This window comes from Galeopterus variegatus, unplaced genomic scaffold (assembly GCF_000696425.1).
Source record: "Galeopterus variegatus unplaced genomic scaffold, G_variegatus-3.0.2 Scaffold7284, whole genome shotgun sequence".
Lineage (NCBI taxonomy): Eukaryota > Metazoa > Chordata > Mammalia > Dermoptera > Cynocephalidae > Galeopterus > Galeopterus variegatus.
The window spans coordinates 57,833-84,141 of record NW_007733395.1 but is presented as its reverse complement, the minus strand read 5'-3'; the positions used below and the strand labels follow the sequence as shown (position 1 = coordinate 84,141).

The following is a 26,309-nucleotide window of genomic DNA, read 5'->3' as shown; positions in this document are numbered from 1 at the left end:
TGAATTAAATGACTTGCTCAAGGTTACATGGGTAGTTAGTAGTGGAGTTGGGCCTAAAGCCTCTTTTTTGACTCTCACTCTAGATCTTTTTCTACTAATTCTCCCTTGGTGATGACCATAAAATAAAAGACTTGTGTGTAGCTACGTGCACAATTGGTTAATTTTTTTTTTTATCAAGAAATAAAATTTTATTAGAACACAACCCACGTCCATTCATTTACATAGCATCTGTGGTTGCTTTCTCAATAGATTAGAAAGCCAAAAATGTTTACTATCTGGCCCCTTTCTATAAAGAGTCTGTCAACTCCTGTTCTTTTTTTTTAAAATTTATTTATTGAATCAAAATCGATTATACATATTTTGGGGGTTGAACATTGACATGTGTTGATCAAATCAATATTACTAGCATATATATTGTTTTTTTTTTTTTTTTTTTTTTTTTTTTTTAAAGATGACCGGTAAGGGGATCTTAACCCTTGGCTTGGTGTTGTCAGCACCACGCTCAGCCAGTGAGCGAACCGGCCATCCCTATATAGGATCCGAACCCACGGCCTTGGTGTTATCAGCACCGCACTCTACCGAGTGAGCCACGGGCCGGCCCTAGCATATATATTGTTATAAATCGTAATTATTCTTTATGCCCCTTGTCCAATCTCTTTCCTTCCCCCATTCCCTCCCCCCTCTAACTACCCTAGATTTCATCTCTCCTTCTGAAAGAATAATGGTTACTCTGTTAATTTGTTGCTTAGATGATCTCTCCAATGCTGAGAGATGTGATTGGGTCCCCCAGTGTTATCATAGAGCAGATGCTTCTTCTGTCACTCTGAAATGGGCTTTGTGGAAAGAGACATCCTCTTCTTTTCTTTGTCTCTGCTGGTGACTCTTCTTGTGTGAATGCACTCCAGTGATTGGCGGACCATCTGCGTGGTGGTTATGGTGTCTAGTTGCTTTCGCGGCAGCCATGGTTATTGTGGTGGCTGCGGTGGGCCACCCACATGGAGGTGCTGTTTTTGGTATGCTCCTTGGCACTGGTGGTATGCCTGGTTGTGGGGTGTGTCTGGTCCCCTTCTCCATGCCTCGAGTCACTGGGTGAGACCCAAGGAGCTGGCTCGGTGTGCCTGGTTGGGGGAGGGCAGTCCAGTCCCCTTCTCCATGCCCCAGGTCCCTGGGTGGGCCCTGAGGCGCTGGTGCAGTGTGCCTGGTTGACGGAGGGCAGTCTGGTCCCCTTCTCCATGCCCTGGGTCTCTAGGCGGGCCCCAAGGTGCTGGTGTGGCACGCCTGGTTGTGGGAGGAGGGTCTGGTCCCCTTCTCCATGCCCTGGGTCGCCGGGTGGGCCCCGAGGCACTGGCACAGTGTGCCTGGTTGTGGGAGAGAGGTCCGGTACCCTTCTCCATGCCTTTGGTCCCCGGGCGGGCCCCGAGGCACTGGCACGGTGTGCCTGGTTGTGGGAGAGAGGTCCGGTACCCTTCTTCATACCTCAGGTCCCTGGGCGGGCCCCGAGGCACTGGCATGGTGTGTCTGGTTGTGGGAGAGAGGTCCGGCTTCCTTCTCCATGCCTTGGGTCCCCGGGCGGGCCCCAAGGCACTTGCATGGTGTGCCTGGTTGTGGGAGACAGGTCCGGTCCACTTCTCTATGCCTCGGGTCCCCGGGTGGGCCCCGAGGCACTGGCATGGTGTGTCTGGTTGTGGGAGAGAGGTCCGGCTTCCTTCTCCATGCCTCGGGTCCCCGGGTGGGCCCCAAGGCACTGGCATGGTGTGCCTGCTTGTGGGAGGAGAGTCTGGTCCCTGGCTCCATACCTTGGGTCAATGGGCAGGATGTGAGGTGCTGACTAGGTGTGCCTGTTTGTGAGAGTGAGGACCGAGGTACTGGCCCCGAGGTACTGGCCTGCTGTGCCTGATTGAAGGAGAGAGGTCTGGTCCCCTTCTCTTTGCTTCGGGACCCCGGGTGGGCCCTGAGGCATTGGCTTGGTGTGCCTTGTTGTAGGAGAGGTCCAGTCCCCTTCTTCATGCCTTGGGTCCCCGGGTGGGCTCTGAGGTGCTTGATGGATTTTGGACATGACCGGTGCCATTGTGCACACAATGAGCACAGGATGGCCACCGGCCTTGTCTTCCACTCCAGTGCTGGGCCCCTCCCTGCTTCCCTTTATGAGAAGCCTCCTGACTTAAGCAGAAACCCCTTTTGCTTCACAAGGACGCAGTTCTCCACCCCGATCCACATTAGCATAATGACCCTCCTTGATGGTATCAGCCAGCTCTTGGCACATTATATAAGCTCTACCACTGCTACACCTGGTGGTGTCCTTCATTTTCAGGGCAGCATATAGTGACTGGAGAGAGTACACCAGTTGTTCTTTCTCTGTGCCCCCAACTGTTGGATGTGTTATATTTCTTGAGGCGTGTATTGGGGTGAGGGCGTAGGCGCCATGAGAAGTACCTGAGCAGGAGAGGAAGAGTGGGGTCCTGGTGACTGAGCAGCCTGTTTTGTGGTTACATCCGCCAGTTTGTTTCCCTGAGCTATGCGGTCATTGCAGGTTTGATGTCCTCTGCAGTGTATAACCCCAACCTCCTTTGGGAGTTGTGCAGCCTCAATAGCTTGTGTTAGATTTACTATGGCATAACCTGCCCAGGGGGTGGGCGTGGAGGTGGCACTCCCATCTATGAACTGAGTAATGGGATGTGGGGAGATGTGTGGAAAGGGATTGAGAAAGAGGTCTAAAGCCTCCATGCAATTGTGTTCTAAGGGTCATGAGTGTTTTGGGATGAGAGTGGCTGGATTTTAACGGAGGACAAGGTTTATAGGAGAACTGGGAGTTTTCAATGAAAGTAAAGTGAATAAGTTGTAGGCAGGAAAGGGAGAGAATTGACTTGGCCTTATGGCTGAGAAGGTCTTGACTGTTTGTTGTTTAAGAGTTAGTTTAAAGCTTTCTTATAGTAAAAGGGAGGCTGCCGCCAAGGCTCGTAAACAAGGGTCATCCTTGAGCTGTGGTGTCTAGTTGCTTAGAGAGGTATGTAACTGGGGAGAAAATATCTCCAACCTTTTGTCCCAAAACCCCAACTGCCAATCTTTGGGTTTTGGGGACATATAAGATAAAAGGATGAGATAGGTTTGAGAGAGAGATAGAGCTGGGGCTGCAAGGAGAGCGGCTTTTAATCACTGGAAGGGAGAATGAATGGGCTTTGTGGGATCTCAAGGAATGGCAGGATCCCCTTTGGCTGCCCCATAAAGTGGTTTTGCTAGCACACCAAAGTTAGGAATCCATAGGCGAAGATACCCTGCAAGCCCCAAGAGAGAATTTCACTCTTTGTGGTAGGAGTAGGGAGTTCAGAAATTAGACTCTTGAACTGAAGGAGAAGAAATTTGGGCCTTGCTGGGGGACACTCAATATCCCCTGGAGGCCAGGAAATTAAGAAGAGCAACAGTGTGGGCCTGTGAATACTCATAGGAGGGGCTACAAAGGAGGAGGTCATCCACATATTGTATTAACATGGTAGAGGTTGAAGGAAGTTCAGATAAGTCTTGAGCTAAGGCCTGGCTGGAAAGTGGGGTCTATCCCGAAAACCCTGAGGTAGTACTGTCCAAATAAGTCGTTGGCAACGATGCATGTCAGGATTAGTCCTGTACTAAATGGTATAAGCCATTAGGCTTTATAACTGGAAGGATGGATTTACTGAAAGGCGAGTGGGTAGGCCGTAAGAGATGAGAAGAAAGGAGTTTGTGTATGATGGGTTTTAAGCCCATTAGGTGTTTGTTAGTGATAGAGTACTGTGGGACATTAGGGAACAAAGACGGGTTCCACAATTTAACAAGGATAGGGGAATGGTGCATAGCAATGGAGGGTGAAGAAGTGTCCCATACTAGGGATTAACCTTGTAGGGGGGGCAAGCCTCAGGAGCCAGGTCTGGGTATGGCCTATAACAGGAGTATTGTACCTGGAGTTAAAGTGTTTAGGGTAACAGTAGCTTTGAATTTGAAAAGAATGTCCTTTCCCAGTAATGGGTTTGGGCATTGAGGCATTATTAAAAATTTGTGTGTGAACTGGGTGTGATGTAGGCTGCAGGAAAGGGTTTGAGTGATCCGTGGGTGGTATTCTGATCCCATGACCTCTGCTATTGTGATAGAGAACAGGGTTGTTGGTCCTGCATATTCACGAAGGGTAGAGTAAATGGCCCCCATATCGATGACAAAAGAGATCGGCTTACCTGCTTCAAGGCAAGTTACACTGGGCTCATGTGTGGTGATCTCTGTGGGGGCCTCGGGCCCTGGGCATTGTCAGTCCTCCTCCTGGGCAAAGCCACAAAGCTCCAGTAGGGATGGCCGTGAAGCCAAAGGCTGTAGGTTGGGGACTGGGCCACTCCCTCTCTGGCGAGTGGCACAGTCAATCCCCAGTGACCTGGCCATTTGCAGTGAGGGCGGGTTACGACAGGCCCGTGCCAAGTGGCCCGGTTGACCACATTTAAAGCAGTTCTCGGGTGGCTTGCCCCTTGAGGCAGCCAGGTTTGGAGTATATGAGCTATGGATGGCATTAGCTAGGAGCTGGTATTTGGCCTGATCTCTTTTATAGTTTTTTTGAATATCAGGGGCTGACTGGGTAATGAAATGAGAGTGTAAGAGGGCCATGCCTTCAGGGGAGTTTGGGTCTATACGTATGTATTTATGTAAAGCCTCAGAGAGGCGGGTTAGGAACTCATCGGGATTTTCAGTGGATCTCTGTGTGATCTCTCTAAGTTTGTCATAATTGACTGACTTGTAAGTAGCCTTTTGGAAGCCATGAAGTAGGTGTGCGATCATTTTATCCTGGAGATCCCAATCCCCGTGGCCAGCCTGGTAGTCTGAATTTGGGTCCGTGCAAGGAACAGCAATGGCTCTCACAGGCCACCTATTATTTTGAGCATGTACCTGAGCCGCCATCCGGACCTGCTCCCTGTACATGGACTCAGACAATTCCTTCCATCCCAGCCACTTCATGGAAGGGTTATAAAAAGCCAGAGCTGAGGTGGGGTTGTTACTTGACAAAGTGGGAGAGGGGAGGAGTTGGGCTGCAGATGAGCATCTGGAGGTCAGGTATAGGGAAGACAGAGAAATGTGGAGGGCTGATGGATCAGATTGATCCCAGTCTGGAAGGAGATGTCGAGCATGAGCTAGGAGAATTTGACACATAGGACAGTTTTGACAGAGAGAAGAATGCATTCAGAGATAGAAGAAGGCTCAAACAAGGAATCTCTACAGCTTTTGCGACTTCGGTGAGTGTCTAAATAGAATGCCATCTTGTGGCCACTGGGATCCATTGTAACGAGGTGTTTGAGTTTTAATGTCTCCCTGGAGGCCAAGAAATTGGCCAGGAGATAGCCCAAGAACATAGAGCATGGAGATTTGGATTGTGGGGATCCCATTTAGAGGGTGAGAAAGGGCAGTCAGTCCTGGTAGAAGAAGCGTGCCAACTAAGAGCATCCTCTATTCTGTCCACCTTCTTTTCAAGAGAAAAGCCATGACCAGCTAATGAAGTGTCCTTCAGTAGCTGGCGGGGGCACAAGAAGAGTTCCCTTGGCCAGGCACCTGGGCTTCGTAGAGACCAGAGTTGTTCTCCTATAAACCTTGTCCTCCGTTAAAATCCAGCCACTCTCATCCCAAAACACTCATGACCCTTAGAACACAATTGCATGGAGGCTTTAGACCTCTTTCTCAATCCCTTTCCACACATCTCCCCACATCCCAGTACGCAGTTCATAGATGGGAGTGCCACCTCCACGCCCACCCCCTGGGCAGGTTATGCCATAGTAAATCTAACACAAGCTATTGAGGCTGCACAACTCCCATAGGAGGTTGGGGTTATACACTGCAGAGGACACCAAACCTGCAATGACCGCATAGCTCAGGGAAACAAACTGGCGGATATAACCACAAAACAGGCTGCTCAGTCACCAGGACCCCACTCTTCCTCTCCTGCTCAGGTACTTCTCATGGCGCCTACGCCCTCACCCCAATACACGCCTCAAGAAATATACCTCCAACAGTTGTGGGGCACAGAGAAAGGAAAACAGGTATCAATGTGCCCTTTAAATTATTTTGGCTCCCTAACCCTGAACATCCTTCCCGTGTGTTTCCTCCTATCTCAATGCTCCCCCTTACCTGGAACATGGAGGTTCCAGGTCTGCAGGGATAATGCAGTCCTCAGCGAATCAGACGGGTCCTCAAGCGACTCATCTGTCTCCCACTTCGTGAGAAACTTTTTGTGGTCACCCCCTCCCTGTCGATGCAGCCCGTAAAGTTTCCATGAATGTCTCTTCAGTTTCCTCTAATCTCACCTCAATGGGGACTGTCAGTGTTATGCGGGGCCTGCGCACACTCTGCCTCACTAACACCAAAGGCTACCACTCACTTATCCCCTCCTCATCCATGCCCTAAAACTGGAATATATTTCCTTTGTAAAACTACGTTATCCTGTTGCCTGCCCCCCTAACACGATTTCTTGCATATTCATTTGGCTCATCCCTGACATCACCATCCAGACAGACGGGACTAAGACTAACTTCGGCCCCCCACTCAGGAGGTGCCCCCTCACCCCCATATGGCACTAATTGTACCTTTTTAATTGGGGCAGGGACACTGCCTGCAACTGGAACTGGCATAGCAGGCCCTGCTACTGCCTCTTAATTCTATCAAAAATTCTCAGAAGAACTAGCATCTCCTCCCATCAGCGACAGGTCACCTCACTTGTGACAGTCACTTTACAGAACCATCAGGCCCTTTACTTCCTTACAGCCGAGAAGGAAGGCACCTGCCTCTTTTTGGGGGAGGAATGCTGTTATTACGTAAATGAGTCCGGGGTGATCCCAAACAACTTAAACCATTTCACTGAACCCTTGGACACCCTGGCTTATGCTACAACTAGGACCCCTAACTGTGCTGGGACTCATCCTACTTTTTGGTCCCTGTCTCTTTTGGTGTTTCTCTAATTTCTTGCAGGAATGTATACAGGCTTTCACCAACCAAAAGGTCACTGAATTGTTCCTGTGAGGAGGATATCAGCCCCTCAGAATCAGTGACCCTTCCCTGGAGGAATACAGCCTCCCCACACGAAACCAATACCCCGCCACCTAACTGTTTTACTTGCCAACATAAATCTTTTATTTTTTCATATCTTCACCCATCTCCAGCAGGAAATAGCTTCAGAAGAATGAGACCTTCACCCCTTTTCCCTTCTTATACTTAAAAGGCAGGAATGATGGATTTTGGATGGGACCGGCGCCATTGTGCACACAATGAGCACAGGATGGCTGCTGGCCTCATCTTCCACTCCAGCACTGGGCCCCTCCCCTCTTCCCTTTACGAGAAGCCTCCTGACTTAAACAGAAACCCCTTTTGCTTCGCAAGGACGCAGTTCTCCACCCTGATCCACATTAGCATAATGACCCTCCTTGATGGTATCAGCCAGCCCTTGGCATACTATATAAGTTCTACCACCCCCACACCTGGTGTTGTCCTCTGTTTTCCGGGCAGCCCTGGGCTATCCTCCATTATGAGTACAGCCTGGCAGATTTCTTTCTTTAATAAAGCTTTAAAGGTACCCAGCATCTCGGCTCACTTTCTTTCAGTGCTGGCTAGGTGTGCCTGGTTGTGGGAGAGAGGTCCAGTCCCCTTCTCCATATCCTGGGTCCCCAGACAGGCCCTGAGGCGCTGGCATGGTGCGTCTGGTTGTGGGAGAGAGTTCCAGTCCCCTTCTCCATGCCTAGGGTCACTGGGCAGGCCCTGAGGTGCTGGTGTGGTGTACCTGGTTGTGGGAGGGGGGTCCAGTCCCCTTCTCCGTGCCTCAGGTCCCCAGGTGGGCCCTGAGGCGCTGGCACATTTTGCCTGGAAGTGGGAGTGGGGTCCGGTCCCCAGATCCAAGCCTCCGGTTCCCAGACAGGCCCCAAGGTACTGGTGGTGTGCCTGGGCTGGAACTAATTTTTTGTCCTTTGCTTGCTTCTAAAATGGGGGAACTTCCTGTGAGAACCAGTACTTGAACTGTGTGGTTGATTAAATTGCTATTTTGCTGCTGTTTCCCTAGGAAGGCTTTCTGTGCAGCTCACGGTTTAATGGTTGACCTTATAGGTACTTCCGGCTCTCCAGAGACCCGGTGGATCTGTGTTCTGTAGAATCTCTGATCTGGGCCTGAGTTTTTTCATCAAACCGCACCCCATGCAATTCTGCATTCCTGACCATTCTCCTCTGAGTGGTCCTGTGCTGATTGGGGGGCAGATCAGCTGTCCTTGCTGTGTCCCAGTGATCTCCTGGTGGGCACGTCTCCCCCACCACTCATGCTCCAAACACTTCCCATGGGATGGGCCCTGCGCAGGTCCCTTGTGATGACTCACCGGCCTCTGAACGGCTCCCCTTTTTCAGTTGTTCTGGCTCCTCACTCTTCAGTGGGTTCACGGGAACCCTATTAGTGGTCTTGCTGTCCTGGGGGCTGTCAAATCCCTCTTCTTTCCTGCTGCCTCTAAGTAACTCCATCTGAAGGGCACAGCTGAGGCTTCTGCCGGCTCCTGCTCCACGTGCTTATCAGCTTGAGCCTTAAAGCAGCCACGGCCCAAAACGTTCAGAGCAGCTTTTTCTTTCTCTCATCGTAGTTTCTTCCACCTTCATGAACTCCGTAGGTCTCTTCTCCTCTTCCCCTGAGCTCCAGTGGCACCAGCTTGGCTGATGTTACATTTTTATAGTTGTAAATTTGGTTGATTTGTGGGAGAGAGAGACGCTGGGAACCATCTATTCTGCCATCTTGATGATGTTCTTGGTTACATTTTTAAACATTCTTAGTCACTTTGGGATTTCAGGTTGTCTGTCTTATTATTTTCCATTTCTCCTTAAGCCCTGGCAATTTCATAGCCCTGGGAAGTGAGAGTTAATCATCAGATACCACACAGGAAAGGCAGAATCTAACGTCAGGACAGATTAAGCCAGGGAAATTTTTAAATAGCATATTGTCCTTACAAAAGCCAAACATCATGCTCCCGATGTCAAATCATAAGGGCATCTTAGAAATATATCTTTATGTGAACCTTGCATTTCATGTTCAGCATTTCAAAGTAGAAGAAAACTGATAAGCTATCTGTCAATGCTGTTGACAGTTGGATAGTATTTATTCTTCAGGGAATGCATTATTAGAGGAAAGATGGGGAAGCAATGTTTCTCAAATCTTTTCTGGAAACTTTTGCTTCGTATTCCAACCCATACATACATCATCTGATTCTTTTATCTATGAAGCTTTTCATAGTATCCTAAAGTGGATTAAAAATATATGTTCCAGTAATAATTATGAACTCAGAAATCCTCTCTTGATTTTTATAGATTGTGTGTTTGTGTTTATGATAAAACAAAACATTCTTCCAGACTGTGAGCTCCGTGACAGCAGGAACTTAATCTTTCCTTTTGTTTTTTGCTTTGTTTCCAGCGTAGACGAGTGACTGGTATACTGTAGGTGATTAATAAATTTTTCCAAGTGAATAAGTGAATGAATAAAGTTAAATCTTACTGATTTGGTAACTTAATTTTTTATTAATGTTAATGGTGTTTAGAAATCACGTTGTTGTGGAATGCATGGTATTTGTTTTGAAGCATAATTCAAATGTTTTTTCCATGAAGTAATTGCACTTTACGCTGTTCCTTTGGCACTTTTCACTTTCTGTCTTCTAGTTCAGGATCATAACTGATTCTCCCTGTTAGATTGTATGCTGCTTGAGGATTGATAATGCCTGGTTCATCTTTGTATCTTATCTAATAATTCCTTATATAATAAATGTGAAAACATTAATATAAATAAAATTGTGATTTAATTGGTGCATGCTAATTGTAAAACTACTCTATAACTTAGTGTAACTGAATTAACTGAATGATCGAGCATCTCTTTGAAGGCCTAGTGTATATAGTTGTTGGTGATACAGCAGTAAACAGAAATTCATGTTCTCTGCCCTTATTTGGCTTATAGTCTTGCAGGGGAATATATATATTAACTATGTAATGACAATTAAGTCATTGTGCTGTGGAAGCACATAATGGGGATCTGACCAAGGCTAGGTGTCAGGGAAGGACTCTAGGAAGTCATTTTAAATCAGAAAACTAAAGGGTAGTAGAAATTGGGCAGGGGAAGGAAGAGGAAGTGAGAAAGGGGGGAGTATTACAGGTAGAGGGAAAAGCAAGTGAGAAGAAAGCTCAGATTGAAAACCTGAAAGTTTAGTGTAGTTCAGTGGAAAGTGAAAAGTGAAAAATGAGGCTGGAAAGATAAGAGGAGGGCATATTATGGAGGGTTTGTGAATTGGGCTAAATATTTTGTCTTAAGCTGGTTAATGAAATCAGATTTTTATTTTTGAAGGTTATTCTGGCATTTTAGTGACTTTGGACTAGAATTTATCAAGATATTATGAAACGTAAATAGATGTGAAAGATTTATAGGGTCTTCCTCCTTTGAGTGGGAAGTGCTTAAGAGCAGAGCCTTGAGAAATTACTTCACTTCTCTCTCCTTCAGTTTCTGTATCTGTGTAATGGGGATAATAATATTTTTTATTTTATAGGGTGTGGTGAGGATCAAATAAGTTTAAAGACATAAAGTGCAGTAACTTGCATATTGTAAGCATTAACAAGTTAACAAGTAAATGTTAACTATTACCATAATTATCTTGGGATATTTGTATGGATTTGTTTTACATAGATCCTTACCTGTAGAGTTTTTCCAAAAATGTATGCCTGTGTCATATTCCTGGGGAGTGGATCCTGATTCCTATAATTCTAAAAAGGTTCTCAGATGATTCTGATGTTCACCAAAGACTGGTTCTGGAGATGTAGATGCTATTCTAATGTGCAAATAGAAATTCCTGGGCATCTGGCTTATGATCTGCAGGTGTTGAGTCATTTTCCCCAGTGCACAAAGAACTATTTTGCATAGGTCTAGGTAGGTCATAGTGGAATAAAAGAATTATAAAAAGAAGTTACACTTTATGGTATGGTAGTTTATGATATGCCATGAACTATAAGTTGATATTTTCCATTTATCTGCTTGGTAGTGTGATTAACTCAGTGACTGGCTAACACAATACATGACTTGCAGGTCAGAAGCTTCGTGTATCCAAATAATGGCACCATTTCTATGGTATCTATATTGTGAACCGTCCCAGTTACAAGAACATGCTAAACTCAGACTAGCACTGCTGAAAGTCTTACTTCAACCCCAGGTTCTTTGTGACAAAGAACAACCATCAATATTGGAACAACAAATTCTTCAACTGTGTTGTGACATAGTTCCGTGTTTGCAGGTAAGGTCTTTTTCATCCTCCTTCACTGATACAGCATCAGCATCAGTAAGTGTTGATTATTATTGTCATAAATAAAATAGTTCTAGAACCTAAGTGATTTGGCAAATTCAGACACAAACCTAGTTCTAGAAACACAGCCTTTAGGAGAAGGTTAAGTTACTAAATCTAGATTTAATGTTAATATATACCTTTTTAACTAAACTCACAGAAATGTAAATCAACATAGTCCATCTTGGAATTAGTAGGGATAAAAACTTTCCTTTGTTTAAGAAAGACTTATCAAGGAAAAGATTTTGAGTTGAGTGTCTTCTTGTGCTAGACACTGGGTGAATTACAAGGAAAAATAAAAACTTGGTGCAAATTAAGGAAAAAGATGTGTCTTTGGGCAAATAAAGCTCTGAGGATACAGAGGTTGGTCAGCTGATTGTTGGCTAGATTCCAGTATCTATATGTTTCTGTATAACATATATGGTGGCCCTGGTGGATCCTGCTCTTGAGAAACCCAAAGTATTGTAAATGAGGTAGGGCAAGTATATACATTGTTACAATTCAAAGTAGATGGATGAAAGGTGGTTAATAGAGGTATGGATAAAGTGCTGAGAGAGTTCAAGGGAGAGAGATATTTGATCTAATGTCTCTATAACTGCATATTTAAAAAAAAATCCAGTTGCCAGTGTGTTGTGATTTTCCCATCCCATAATTGAAGTTTGCCTTTTGCTTGGAATCTGAGCATTTTGCTGCTTAGCTGATGGAGGGAATCTATGAATATATTTCAAAGTGATTACTTGAGGTCACAGATGACCTGTTTTAAGTTTGTGTTATCAAGGAGTGACTAGAGTGAATCTTTCCTTTGCGAGTCATAAATAGGCTTTCCTGTAATCAAAGCAGAGAAAAGTTAATTAAAATCAATTCTCAGGTGGCTTTTCCAAAGCTTTTGTTTTGTGTGGGCAATAAAGCAATGTATAGGCAGAACATCTTGAACTAGGGTATGTTTTTTACACCATGTTTATGTTACCCTGTTCTGTGTGTGCTCTTTGGTAAATGTTTGCCCTTATCTTCATGAATCTGCATTGACAAGCCTAAATACTTCTAGAAATGAGCTCTGTGGAATATTTCTGGGAATCTGACATGTTAATATAAATGAGATACGTGAGAAAAGAAGGGATTCATCATTTGGAACTTGGTGACATAAATATATTAAATGACTTAACATCAGCTTTATTAGAATGAAGAATGTGAGAGTTGGAAGGGGTCTTAGAGGCAATATAATCCAGTTCCCCACTCATTATAGGTATTTCTTATGTTCACTAAAAGATGACCATCCCATGACTAATTGAATATTTTAGTGATAGGAGCCATACTATTTTGCATGTCAACTGCTTTTTTTTTTTTTTTTTTTTTTTTTTAGCAAGTACTTCTTATCAACTCTTATTTTTCTGAGTACCAATTAGTCTCTATTATTCTTCTTAGAACAAAACAAAATAAGCTTTTAAAAAAGCACATCTATATCTTGTCTTGTTTTTCTCCCTTCTTTCTTTTCCATTCTTTCCTCCCTCCCTCCCTTCTTTCTTTTATTCATCACATTCTTTACTTTGTCATGTGGAATGGTTTGCAGACTTTTCTTTTCACTGTCCTTTTCCAGGAATTCTCCAGTTTGTTGGCGTTCAGAATGTGCTCCTATGAAATGGTCTTTTTAGAGCTGAATACAGTACTGCAGATGTAGTCTGATGCATACCAAGCTCTGGGATAGAATCACATTTAAATTACAAATTTATTTTGTTTTAAATAGCCATGCCACCCTATTGACCTTTGATAGGGGTCAGTGAAACTCCCATTTCTTTTTCTTCTCACACCCATTGATCTTCCATTTTATATTTGTGGAGTTGTTTTTTTCATTTTAATTGTGACTCTTGTCATTGCACATATTATTTTACATAAAGATAGAGCATTACTTCAAAATTATTCTTGTTAAGAATGTTGATAGTTAAAGCCTTTAGTACTAACTTGCTGAGGTTGTCTTTTGAATTTTTTTATTACAGAAAATTTTAAGTATGTTCAAGGAAATATATTGTCAAATAACCAGTAGGCTTTACCTTGTTTTAAATCTGTCTCTTTTCTTGGTGGCCTTTTGACTTTCCCACTGTATGTTTGCAAAAGAGCAAAATAATTTAGTTACTGGACTGTTCATTTATTTTTTATAATTTAATATTTTCTACCATTTCTTTCCTCTTGATCTTTTAATGTCTTTTTTTCTATTGTTTTCTAAAAACTAATTTTTCTCTCTGTGTAAAACTTGTAGTCATTTGGGGTTTTTATGAGGATAACCATTGGTGAAAGGTACAGCACTGGTTAACTGTAGGCTCTCTTTTTGATGAATTTAACAGACACACAGCTCCTGATTGAAGCAGATGGTTTATTGTTTGTAGTTTCTGGGAAATGTCAATGTGTCTGTGAGCAGGACCATATCCTTACTACCAGCTCCAGAATTTTTATAAGAACAGCTGGGTTTGAATTGAATTGGGATTTTCAAGAGCACCTAAGTCCTTCCTAACACTTTAGCCTGTTGAGAAGACACCCTACCATTTGAATATGGTCTTTTATTACATCTGCCTATTGTGGAAATGATGCTGTCAGTTAAGGCTGTCTAAGCAAATATCTTGCAGGTGAAGGACTTAGTAGTGCATTAAAATGACATGCTGACCCTTTACTACCAGTTATCTATGTTGAAATTGTGGAAAGGAGAGTTCATCTGGAGAACTCAAAACCAGCTCTAATTAATTTTCCTTGACATGTTGCCACTGTCATGTAATTTGTCTTAAGACATCTGCACTTAGAGAAGTTAGAAAAATAAATGAAAAGAATTTGTGCCAGCCAACAGTAACAAAAATAGTAGCAAATTGTATTTTGGTTAGTGACAATAGGAGATGGCATAGTTAAATAGTTTAACCTTCATTGAGTTATGTCGCTTTATCTCAAGTGTTTATAGGTTTAGAGAAAAATGTTTTATTGTTAAAAGCTTCTTGTGTAGCTTAAAATTATCCTTTGATTTGTATTTTTTAAAAATATCATATATTGACCTTTTTAAACAGGTAAAAGATTTGGTGCAGACTACAGAAGTGATGCTGTTCATCGAGGAAGTATATTTAAGCCTTTTGCATCATCCTGTTTTCTGGAAAATTCAGGTTACTCAGCTGACCCTTCAACTGCTTTGTGTCTGTGAAGTTAGCTTAAAGATAACTGGAGAATGTTCATCTTTAATTCACCTTTTAGAACACAGTGCTGAGCTTCTGAAGGAGGTAAGGATAGTAAGAAATTTTAACTCGTCAGTAATCACTTAGGTGGGCTTTTCAGTAACAGGGTGGGTGTGCTCATTTAATTCATTGCATATCAGAGGTGTTTTGATCTAATACCATCAGTTCATACTACTAATGTACTGCTACTGATATAATTTATTATAAAAATAAATCATTAAATACTCTTTGTAGCCTCAGTTAAGGATTTACTACTGCACTTTTTTGTTTATTCATGCAAAACACAAGTATTGAACATTTACTATATTCTACGTCCTATGGAATGCATAGATGAAAAGGTACATTCTGTGACCTCAAGAGACTTACAGACATGCAAATAAGTAATTGTAGTACAATAAGATAATTGCTTTTATAGGAGTATATTTAAAGTACAATGGGAGCATAAGTTAAGGAAAGTAGGGTATGAATTGAGATTTGAAGATTGGATAGGAGTTTGCCTGGTACAAGCCCGAGGTTGGGAAGGGCTTTCTAGCTGGGAGAATAGCATGTACCCAAACACAGAAACATGAGAAAGCAGGCAGGCATGGCCTGTTCAGAAAGTAAGTGTTGAGTATTGTTGAAGGATTAAGTTGTAGGAGGTAAAGCTGGGCTTGTCTTCCATGCCACACAAATGAGTTTACATTTTATCTTCTGGGCAATGGCATCTGTTGAAGACCTTTCAGTAGAGAGATGCCCTCAGTTTTTGTGTGTGGAAGATCATTCTGATGGGAGAGTGAAGGAGGGCTTGGGGTGGGACAACACCAATAAGGCAGGAAGTTAGGAGGCTATCTTAGCAATGCCATAACAAAATATCACAGAGTGGCTTAAACAATTGCAATTTATTGCTCATAGTTCTTGAGGCTGGGGAGTCCAAGATCAGGGTGCTTGCCAATTCAGTTCCTGGTGAGAGCTCTCTTCCTGGCTTCCAGATAGATGCTTTCTTTTTTTTGTCTTTTTTTTTACTGACCGGTAACGGGATCGCAACCCTCGGTGTCGCGCCTGTACCGGGGACCGGCAACGGGATCGCAACCCTCGGTGTTGTGAGCGGGAACCGGTCTCCACATGGGATCCGAACCCTCGGCGGGAGCGCCGTCGCACTCCCAAGCGGCGCACTCTCCAGTGCGCTGCCGGGCCGGCCCCAGATAGATGCTTTTTTATTGTATCCTCACATGGCAGAGAAAAAAGGCTCTCCTGTGTCTCTTCTTATAAGGACGCTAACCCAATTGGATCAGGGATCCACCCTTATGACCTCATTTAACTTTAATTACTTTCTTACTCCAAATACATTGATCTCAACAGACTTACAGAATGCTCTTACTCTAATACATTGGGGGTTTGGGCTTCAACATATAAATTTTGAGGGAACATAATTCAGACCATAGCAAGGGGCTAATTAGGGAATTAGGAGTGGGAAAATAGATACACAGGGGATGAAATCAATAGAACTTCGTGGTTGATTAGATATTCAAGGAGAGGGTCCTTGGTAGAGACTCAGCTCTCTATTTTGAGCTATTGGATGATGCTGTTCACTCTGAGAAATAGTAGCTGATGTTGGATCATTAATTTGGTTTTAGATATGTGTGGTTTGAGATATGTATGGGTTATAGGTAGTTGGATATGAGGCTTTGAAATTCAGGATAGAAGCTTAGGCTAAAGGTATAGTGATTTATAGATATCTACTGTGGGGTGAGAGTTTTAACCCTGGGATTGGATGACAAGGGTTAGGGTGGAACTCCAGGAGTTTTGATATTTGGAGTGTACTGATAAAGAGGAGCCTGAGAAAGTATGGCTAGAACGGTTGTATGACAAGCAGAAAAGGCAGAAGACGTGGAAATCAAGGGAAGGAGTATCTCAATAAGGGGGAATGGTCATTAGTGTCATGTGTCATGGAGAAGATGTAAAGTAATTCATGCAGAGTACTCTTAGGATGTAGCAAATGAAAGTTTATTCACATTGGAGGAAGCAGTTTCAGCAGTGATGGTGTGGGAATAATTGGAATAGGGGACTGAATGGCAGGTGAGGAAATAGAGTGAATATAGATTTTCGTAGATGGGAACCAAGGAAGGTGCAAGAAGTCATTTGTAAATTTGTCAATCTTATGATTAGAATGGTTTCATATATACTAGGACCCCAGATAATATTATATATTGTATAATTATGTTACATATTTTATGTTATATATAATATCTATTATGTATAATAGATAAAATTATATGCAATTATGTATGTATAATATATACTTATATGTATTATATAATAATTGTGTAACATAATATATATTTCATAATATGTGATAAATTTTATAGATAAATATATAGGTAAATTACTAGGAATTCTATTAACGGTAAATATACTATAGTTAGGAAAACCTGTATTGTTTCTGTGTGTTTGTACTAGCTTCATGTGAGTTGTAGACATAATTATGAATTACAATTTCATAAAGTTTATCCCTTTTAGTATTATTCTCTGATCATTTTATTGTACACTCCTCCACCCCATCCCGTTTAGCATACTTTATTAAGCAGCTACCTATGGCACTTTGCTATAGCCATTAGTTGAAAATAGACAAGGTTCATGAAGCTTACATTGTAGTCAAATGGTTTAAATTAGTGTGCATAAAAATCATTAGGCAGAGTTTATTAAAAATGCAAATGCCTGGGGCCTATTCCTGGAGACGCTGATTTCGTAGCTCTGAGAACCAAGCATCTCCATTTTAAATTAGCACCCTCAGGTGATTTTTATAATTTATTTCACATATAAGGTAAACACCCTTGTAACCATCACACAGATCAAGAAACAGAACTTTTCCAGCCACACCTGAAGTTCTCCATAAGCCCAGTCCTAATCATAACCTTCTCTTTCCCCTTACTATCCTGACTTCTATAGTAATAACTTCCTTATATTTCTTTATAGTCTTACTCTCTAAGTCTGTGTCTCTAAACATCATTATATAGTTTTGGGGTGTTATGTGTATGATCTGTTTTTTAGTTGTCTTTTAAACTAAAGGTGGTTCCTTTCAGTCCCCCCCTTACCTCTTTTTTTCCTTGCAGTCTATGTATTGAAAAATCTGATCAGAGATGGATCATTGTACTGAAATGGATTTATTTTTTAGATTGCATTAATTTTGGTGGATTTGGTCTTAGTTGAGCTATTTTTAGCCCAGTTTGAATTATCCTAACTTAAAGTTCTTTCCATTTCAAGTAAAATAAATGTACTCAAATCAGCAAAATTGGGCAAAAATGATATTGATTTGGAGAAGACTGGGTAGCACTCAAAGTGAAGGACGAGTAAACATTCCAGCCTTGGGAAAGTCAGGAACTTGTGGTTTCTAAGACACTGCCATAAGCTGATTCAATTCCAACCCCTTTCTTAACCGTGTGTCTCTCAGTTTAAGTTTTCAGATTTCCTACGAAAAATGATCAATTTGGCCCAGCTTGGCTCAGTCAGCTCTGGCCAGAGGACAGGGTAGGTAGCAAAGCTGTGGCACTGGGAGGTGTGCAAGCTGGGCTGCCATCTCTGTTGTGTCAGCTACAGGGTGTACCCTTTCTTATAACTTGTTTTCATTTAAAAAAAAAATTTTTTTTTTTCCATGATAGTCCCTATCTTGTTCATAGTGGCATACCTAGACCCAGCATATGAACTTACTGCCTGGTACATAGGTGATATTCATTGATATCTTTCATTTGAGTTGAAGACAAAAAATGTGGACTCCAAGTGTTTTCTGTTATTAAGACTCCTCTGACATCTGTGGCTGAGTATAAAAGCATTTACTTCTCTTTTGTATTTTATTTTCTTTCTCTAGATAGGCTCAGAGTTAGCCTGAGTTTTCCTAAAGGCAAAAGTGGAGACTGGGTTCCCACAAAAGCAAAGGCTATGTGACAGGAGTTCACTTGGAAATGTGATCCCAGGAAGCAAGTGGAAGAGGTAGTACAAACATTATCAAGTTGGACACTGCTACATCAACCAGTTGCTTGATCCCACAGAAGAGAAGCCTTATGAAATATGTATCAGAACCTTCCAGAGGGATCCAGAATAAGGGGGGAAGCATTTACCCATGGGTCCTATTGCTAGCTTGTCAAGTCTTGGCCTGTGGGGCTTTAATTTTTCTGCACTTCTGGAGCTTGCTGTTCGAAGCAAGAGGTGCATGGTGGGGCCCAAGGCGAGAACCATCAGGTTGCACCTGTGCAGAGCCACTTACCATAGCAGTAGCTGTGGTATTGGAAGTGGCACACCAGATGTCCAACACAGGCTTACATTAAAAGATCTCATTAAGTGCTACCAGCCTTTGGTGTCCATTAAAAATCAATCGAACAAAAAACTTCTAACTTCTCAAAATTCTAAGCAATTTAAGATTTATTTAGGGTAATCCTCCACCATTTACTTTTCCTAGTTTTTGATGTCTTGAATCTCCAGCTCTTTTCGTTTCACCCTCTTTCCTGAACAGGCCAGTGTCATCCTTTCTGGAGAAGGCCTTTTTCATTTATATCTTTGAGTTCCATCCACTTTAAATGCTTCTATTTTATTTCAGAACCCTAAAAAGCTACTTTGTGGCCCTCTCAGTGATAGCTTGTGTGAAAAAGGCTTTTCAGTGATAGCATTAGTATACAGTAATGCTTCTATTTGTCTCCAATCCTCTTGGAGGCTAGTAAGTTTGAAATTTAAATGATTTTGCTGGTTTTCTTTTTGCTTTTAATGGACATGCAGAAATTGAAATGAGATTTAGGAAAATATAGCAAAGAATGGTGTGATGTCATATAGCGTGAGAGCGTTGGTTTCAAAATGTATTTATTGTCATAAGATAGATGGGTTGCTTTGTTGTTCTCATCCATATTTCAAAATGGTGAACATATATAGTCCCCAAAGACACAAATTGGAATATATTCCATTTTTAAGAATTTACAAATTAATTTTATTCTTTTGATTTTTTTTTCTTAAAGTCCATAAACAAGCATGTTAGAAGATTTTTCAGTTTGATTAATTTCACTCTTCAAATAGTAAAACAGAGATATAGGGTCTTTATTAACTTGCGCTAGAGTTGATAGCATCTCCAAGATTATGACTTCTGCGTGTGTTAGACTAATTTGTTTTCTCTCAAGTGTTTCTTTAACATGTGGCTCTGCCTCACAGATTTCCTTTTATTTATTCATTTTTTTGCCTGTCCTTATGATTCATAGGTACTTCTGCTCTGCAGGTGCTTCTCTAAAATTTCAGAGTGAAGTAATTTCAGCTGGACATTTCTTCTTTAGTTCCATAAAACATTAAGGTTTTCTTTATTTAGAAACCCCAAATAACACCTTATGTCACTTGCGTTTTACGTATTAGAACATAATGTACATAATTTTTTTCATTTTATTTATATACTTGATGAACTTAATGATTTTATGTTTTTATGGTTATTGCTTTGCTACATTTAAATATGTTTAATAAATTACTATAATTTAAAAATAATCTCTGCCTCCCTGGCACTAGTATTTCTTTTATTATAATAACGTGATTTATTAAAATTTGTTTCATGTAATTCATTATGTGAGTTATGTAGGTGAATCATGCCTGCATTAGGTAAGCAGAAAATTGATCTACTTTTCAGAAATGAAATATTCTTAAGTTCAGTATTTCAGGTAACTTTCAATGCTTTGCAAAGACTAACTATTTTGGTTTATAGCCTGTTGCTTTGTGGCCATATAATGTAACATTTTGAGTTTATGTTTGACTGTGTGGCATTCACCAATTCTTTCTTAAGTAGAGTACACTTGCTGTATAAATAATTTTTTATAATAGATTTATAATCTTTCATGTTAAATATACTCTTCTTGGATACATGTTATAAAGCCATGATTCTGGGAACTTCTTAAACAACTCTTCCCTCTCCCCACCCCCAACATTCTTTTAGGATTTTCCTGTTGAGCTGGTCATAATTGGAATTGCTATACTTCTTCTACAGACTCCGGCAAGTCAGCAGAAGCCAATCTTAAGTCTAGGTAAATAAAAATATACTCACTAGACTAAAATGTAAAAACACAAGTGCAGCAGGAGTCACTTGAGCTATATATCACTCTGTCTAGTATATTTGAATTTTTTTTTTCCCTTTTTTGTCTTTTTTCGTGACCGGCATCGGATCGCAACCCTCAGTGTCGCGCCCGTACCAGACCGGGACCGGCAACGGGATCGCAACCCTCGGTGCTGCTCCCGCACCTTGCTCAGCCAGTGAGTGGCCGGTCTGTATGTGGGATCCGAACCCTCGGCAGGAGCGCCGCCGCGCTTCCCAAGCGGCGCACTGTAGCAGAGTGCCACTGGGCCGGCCCTATATTTGAATTTCTATTCTGGAATTTTCCTAATTCATCATTATCAAATAGATTTTTATTATTGTCCAGCAAGGTGTAACCTTGTGCAAGTTTCCATATCCCATAATTTACCAAGTATCTTAGCTGCCTGTTAGGGGGTTATAATCTAAATCATATAGCGGTGACATTCTTAAATATACTAAAAGACATATCATCTTATTCACAGTTGTACAGCAAAATGAGAATAGCATAAAACCCTTGAAATAAAATAAGTGTTTAGCAGTGGTATTTGCTTTCAAAACTCTATACACCTTTTTTCTTCATAACTGATGCTACATTGAACAAAATTTAGTTTATGATTATTGTATTAACCTAGCTAGAACAAATGAAAGAGAGTACTCTTTTGACTGTCAATTATTGGTTTAAAGAAAAAGGGGGAGGCAAAAATTTCTAGTTAAGAATAGTGTGGTAAAGAATCAAGTTGCTTGGTCTGCCAGATGGTGAAGAAGTCACACCTTTAAAATGTGGCTTTTACATCTATGTTGCCCCATTCTACTTGGTCCAGTATAATCCACGTAGTAATGGGGGATCTGTGTCAGTTGTTGTATAGTGCCATGATACATTGATATACTCCCATGCTCATCCTAAAAAAGTGCTTGAGAATAAATACCTACTGTATAGCTCATTCTTCTGAGCATTTTAACTCATCATGGATTTTGAGAGTAAGTTGCTCTTTCACTTACAATATGCCTTGGAAATGGCTTTAGTATGTGGAGGAGGGGATCCTTGGCTCCTTGGCTTTTGATTCCTACCCTACTTTTGCCTGTTGGCCTGGTGCTCATTTGTGCCTCTCCTCACCAATCCCTTTCTGATCTGTTTTTCTCTTTTTATTTTCTTAGAGCAGCATATGTGTGATCTTCCCATACGAATAATTAACCAGTGTTGCTACTTCTGGTAGCCCTAGTGTTATTTTTTAAAACAGCTTTATTGAGGTATAATGTATATACCATAAAGTTCACCTTTTTTTTTTCCTTTTTGTCTTTTTTACTGACCGGTAACGGGATCGCAACCCTCGGTGTCGCGCTCGTACCGGGGACCGGCAACGGGGTCGCAACCCTCGGTGTTGCTCCCGCACTGCGCTCAGCCAGTGAGCGGGAACCGATCTCCACATGGGATCTGAACCCTCGGTGGGAGCGCCTCCGCACTCCCAAGCGGTGCACTCTCCAGTGCGCCACTGGGCCGGCCCAAAGTTCACCATTTTAAAGTGTATAATAAAGTATTTTTTAGTAAATTTATAGATTTGTGCAACCAGCACCATCATCTAGTTTTAGAACATTTCCATTATCACCCCCAAACTACTTGTGCTATTTGTAGTTAATCTCACTACAAATCCCCCCCCACCCCCCAAGACAAACGCTAATCTGCTTTTTGCCTCTATGGATTTGCCTTTTCTGGACATTTCATAAATGGATTTTGGTTTTTGACAAAAAGCCCATAGCCCTAGAGAAACCACATTTCTAGTTCTGAAGCTATACCCCTATATTGTGGTTCATGTATAATAGAAGGATGATACAAGATCAGACACTCAAAATACGTTTATTGTTTGTTGGATAGCAGACTTTTCTCTGTCTTGTAAACCAGTGTCTCTGATTTGAAGTTACCTTCGTTAGAGTGAATAAACATACTGAAAACTTTCGAGCCAGTACATCATGTTGAAAAGTCAGGAAGAACTGTTGTTCTGTATATTGGGAAAGAGTATTCAAAGAAATAGGGTGATGAAGAGAACACTGATTATTTCAAATTAAAAAAAAGAACAGCATTAATAAAATATTATGCTTTGTAATTATTAATACTTGCCTTGATTGTAAATAGCAAATTATAACATGCCTGAAGATGTTGAAATATTTGTACTATATGCATTTCCTGTTTTATTAAAGATAATGGATTTTCATGGTATCTCAGGGACAATCATAGATTAAGACCAATATTTAGGCAAAAAAAGTAAATTAGTAGCATTAGAGTAACAGGTATTTGTGTTTTATATCATGTTAAGGTTTGACTTCTGAATTATTTAAAATAAAGTACTGACTACTCATTGACATGATTTAAGGCATGTAAAATTTTTTTGGTGTAGTGGGGAAATCAGTTGATTACTTTGTTAATTTAGCTTTGAAGCCTATGAATAATGTCTTACAGTAAATCAGGGTTTTTTCAATAACCTTGTAAAAATACCATGAAAAAAGTATATTTATACCTTAACTCATTCTGTTAATAGTCTAAGGGACACTCGACATGTAACTAAGTTATTGTACATCTGTATATATGTTTCTGATGTGTAAGTTGTTTCCACATTAAAAAAGAATCACTTCTTAAAAATGGTTTTGTTATGCTGGCTGTGGACTTTGGGACTTTGGTGATCTTCTTAGCAATTATAGCCGAAGGGCAGTCCTGCTTCACTTTGCTGTTTACTTAAGCATCCGCTCATATGATTCTCAGCTGGGTTTATAAGGGAAGCATGTACGTTGGCCTTGTTATCCACTGAACAGGAACTCCTGGTCTCTTGACTCTGCTGAGGGCAGTAGGAGGATCTGAGAGGGTATAGAGGACAAATGTTGAATTGTACTTAAAAAAAAAAAAAAAAACTTATAGTGACCTAAAAAGGAGTTGATTTATACCTTATGATATACAATACGTATTTTCTCAGAGTATCATCAGTTTTTCAGTTATATACATTAACAGCATATTCAGCCAGTGAGCGGGAACCGGTCTGTATGTGGGATCCGAACCCTCGGGCGGGAGCGCCGCCGCGCTTCCCAAGGGGCGCACTTATCCAGTGCGCCACCGGGCTGGCCCGATAACAGTTAATTTTTATGCACCTTTTATTTACTATTAGGATGAGATTTATCATCTTAGTTATATGTCTGACCCAGTTGTAAAGGGGCAATAAAACTCTCTGGCATATGACTCAAACAAAATTGCATTTTGTTGGACTGTGGCATTAATTTTTAAAATGCGAATTATTGTTGTTTTCGTGAATAGCTTTGAAGCTCCTCTCTTTTGCTGAGGATCAGAAAATCCCAAAGTCATCTCTTCTGCTAGTGATGCCAATTCTGCAGATATTATCTTCTACTGCCTTGGAAGACTGCAGATCCATGGATGAAGAAGGTCCCTCTAGGCAGCAGTTGGCTCTAAACCTTTTGGAAATGGTACAGCAGGAGTGTTACAGAGACGACCACCAAAAGGTAATGAGTTCATTCTTGTTTCTCTTAAAGTGTTGATGTGGGATTTATATCTCTGCAGACAATCTCATCTGCTGATGAAGTATCTGTTTGAGTTTCACCTGTATGATTGAACTTTACCATTCTGACAGGCAGTGGTGTAGGAGATGCTAATCTTTCTGGACTATAAGAAGGGAGGGTAGTCCTGTTGTGAAGTAAATTTTAGAAATGCTGTATAATCTTTTTTCCTCTTTGAGATTCCAATGTATATTAGTAGTTAAAGGTCCTGAGGAATCCTACAGAAAAGGAACTAATTCTATACTACCTGAACAGTATGATAAGAAAAAAAGGATACCATGCTCAATTTTCTGTCTCACCTTTCCTGTTACAATAATGTGAAAGTACTATCAATGTTGGTTTAGTGGCTGGTTTCTAGGCTGCGTAATATTCTGTTGTGTTGTGTGGATACATTGCATTTTATTTTTCCATTCATCAGTTGATGAACTTTTGGGTTGTTTTCACTCTTTGGCTGTAATGAATAATGCTGCTATAAACATTGTTAAAAGAAAAACTTCAGCCAATCTGAATTTAACAAAATTTAATTTGAGCAAGAAAAAAAATAAATGATTCGCAAATAGGGCAGCCCATAGTCAGAACAGATTAAGAGGGACTATGCCAAAAATTCATGGTCAGATTTATAGACAGAAAAAGGGAAGTGACAGTACAGAAAAATGATGCGAGATACAGACTAGTTGACTGGTTGCAATTGGCTGAGATTCAGCTATCGTCACAGAGGCACACTTCTAAGTTAGGTTTTCGATTTGCCCCTGTGCTCACGTGGCAAGTTAGGTTGTGGTTCCTACGTAAGAGCTTAAGAGTCAGTACGGAAGCTTTCTCAGGCCAAAACTTTAGTTTGATTTAACACATTCATGTACAAGTGTTTGTGTGGACGTATATTTTCATTTCTCTTGGGTAGAAGAAACCTAGGAGTAGAATTGCTAGATCATATGACAACTCTGTGTTTCACTGTTTGAGGAACTGCCAGAATGTTTTCCAAAGGGGCTGTACCATTTTACATTTCCACCAGCAGTGTTTGAGGAATCCACTTTCTCCCCATCCTCGTCAACTGTTGTTATTGTCTTTTTTATTTTAGCCATCGTAGTGAGAATGAAGTGTATTTCACTGTGGTTTTCATTTGCATTTTCCTGATCGTATTTTTAAAATACTCCTTTTACAAGCTAGTAAACCAAGATTAGAGAGGTTAAGTAACTTGTCTGAATTGCATAGATAGTGACGGTAGAGTTGGAATTTAGATTTTGGGCTATATCCTATTACTTCCACTTTCATTTTCTTTTCTTTTTCTTTCTTTTTTTTTGAGCAATTATATATCATCTTGTGCTGAACTTAGTACTAAATAACAGTAGTGTTTCAGATTTACAAAGAAACAGTAAATTCATAGTACATTGATATAATCTGGTTTCTTAAGAGCTTTTGGTTAAAAGTTGAAAAGGAATCAGTAAGTTCTAGATCTTGTGTTTCTGTCTTCATCTTCTGAATGACATGAGACTGAAGATGATGTGGGTTATTTTTTGGTTAAGACCAGCCACTCCCATGTTTTTCAACTCTTATCTAAATTCCTCATAGAACTATAGAGCTAAAAAGACCCTCATGAGGCTTTATCTAGTCCAGTCTTCCGGTCTGTTGAGTGGTTAATATCCCTTCTAGCAAAAACCTAGCCTACTTGTGTCTTCAAGTTTGAGTTTCATACTTCTCTCCCCACTTTTAATAGCCTATTTTAGTCACTGTTATTGATGAATGTTATTCTTTACAGTTAATGAAAGTCTGTATTGTTCACCTGTATTCACAATTTCTTTTTCAGACCTCCTTAGACAAAGAGTGCTATCAGATGTCTGTCTTATGGTTAACACTTAATGTTCCTCAACATTTTTATTAAAACGTTAATGAAAGTCTGTATTGTTCACCTGTATTCACAATTTCTTTTTCAGACCTCCTTAGACAGAGTGCTATCAGATGTCTGTCTTATGGTTAACACTTAATGTTCCTCAACATTTTTATTAAAATTTTAAAAAAATAAAGATTCTCAGTTCTTTTACTTCTGTTAAAGATGTTTCACAAACATCTAGTATTCACTTAGATGCTATTTTTTTTTTTTTTTTTTGTCTTTTTGTCTTTTTCCGTGTCCGGCAACGGATCGCAACCCTCAGTGTTGCCCCCGTA

General features: G+C 41.0%; 1 protein-coding gene across 1 annotated transcript in view; it reads left to right on the top strand.

Annotated features, from left to right (window-relative positions):
* LOC103607261 (focadhesin-like) overlaps positions 1 to 26,309 on the top strand; it is a gene marked incomplete at both ends in the record, with an annotated part of 87,247 nt that overhangs the window by 22,734 nt on the left and 38,204 nt on the right. The window contains 4 exons of the mRNA XM_008591788.1: positions 11,078 to 11,282; positions 14,372 to 14,578; positions 20,463 to 20,550; positions 23,893 to 24,095. Of these exons, the coding sequence (XP_008590010.1) occupies positions 11,078 to 11,282; positions 14,372 to 14,578; positions 20,463 to 20,550; positions 23,893 to 24,095 (703 nt within the window). The remainder of the gene's footprint in view (positions 1 to 11,077; positions 11,283 to 14,371; positions 14,579 to 20,462; positions 20,551 to 23,892; positions 24,096 to 26,309) is intronic.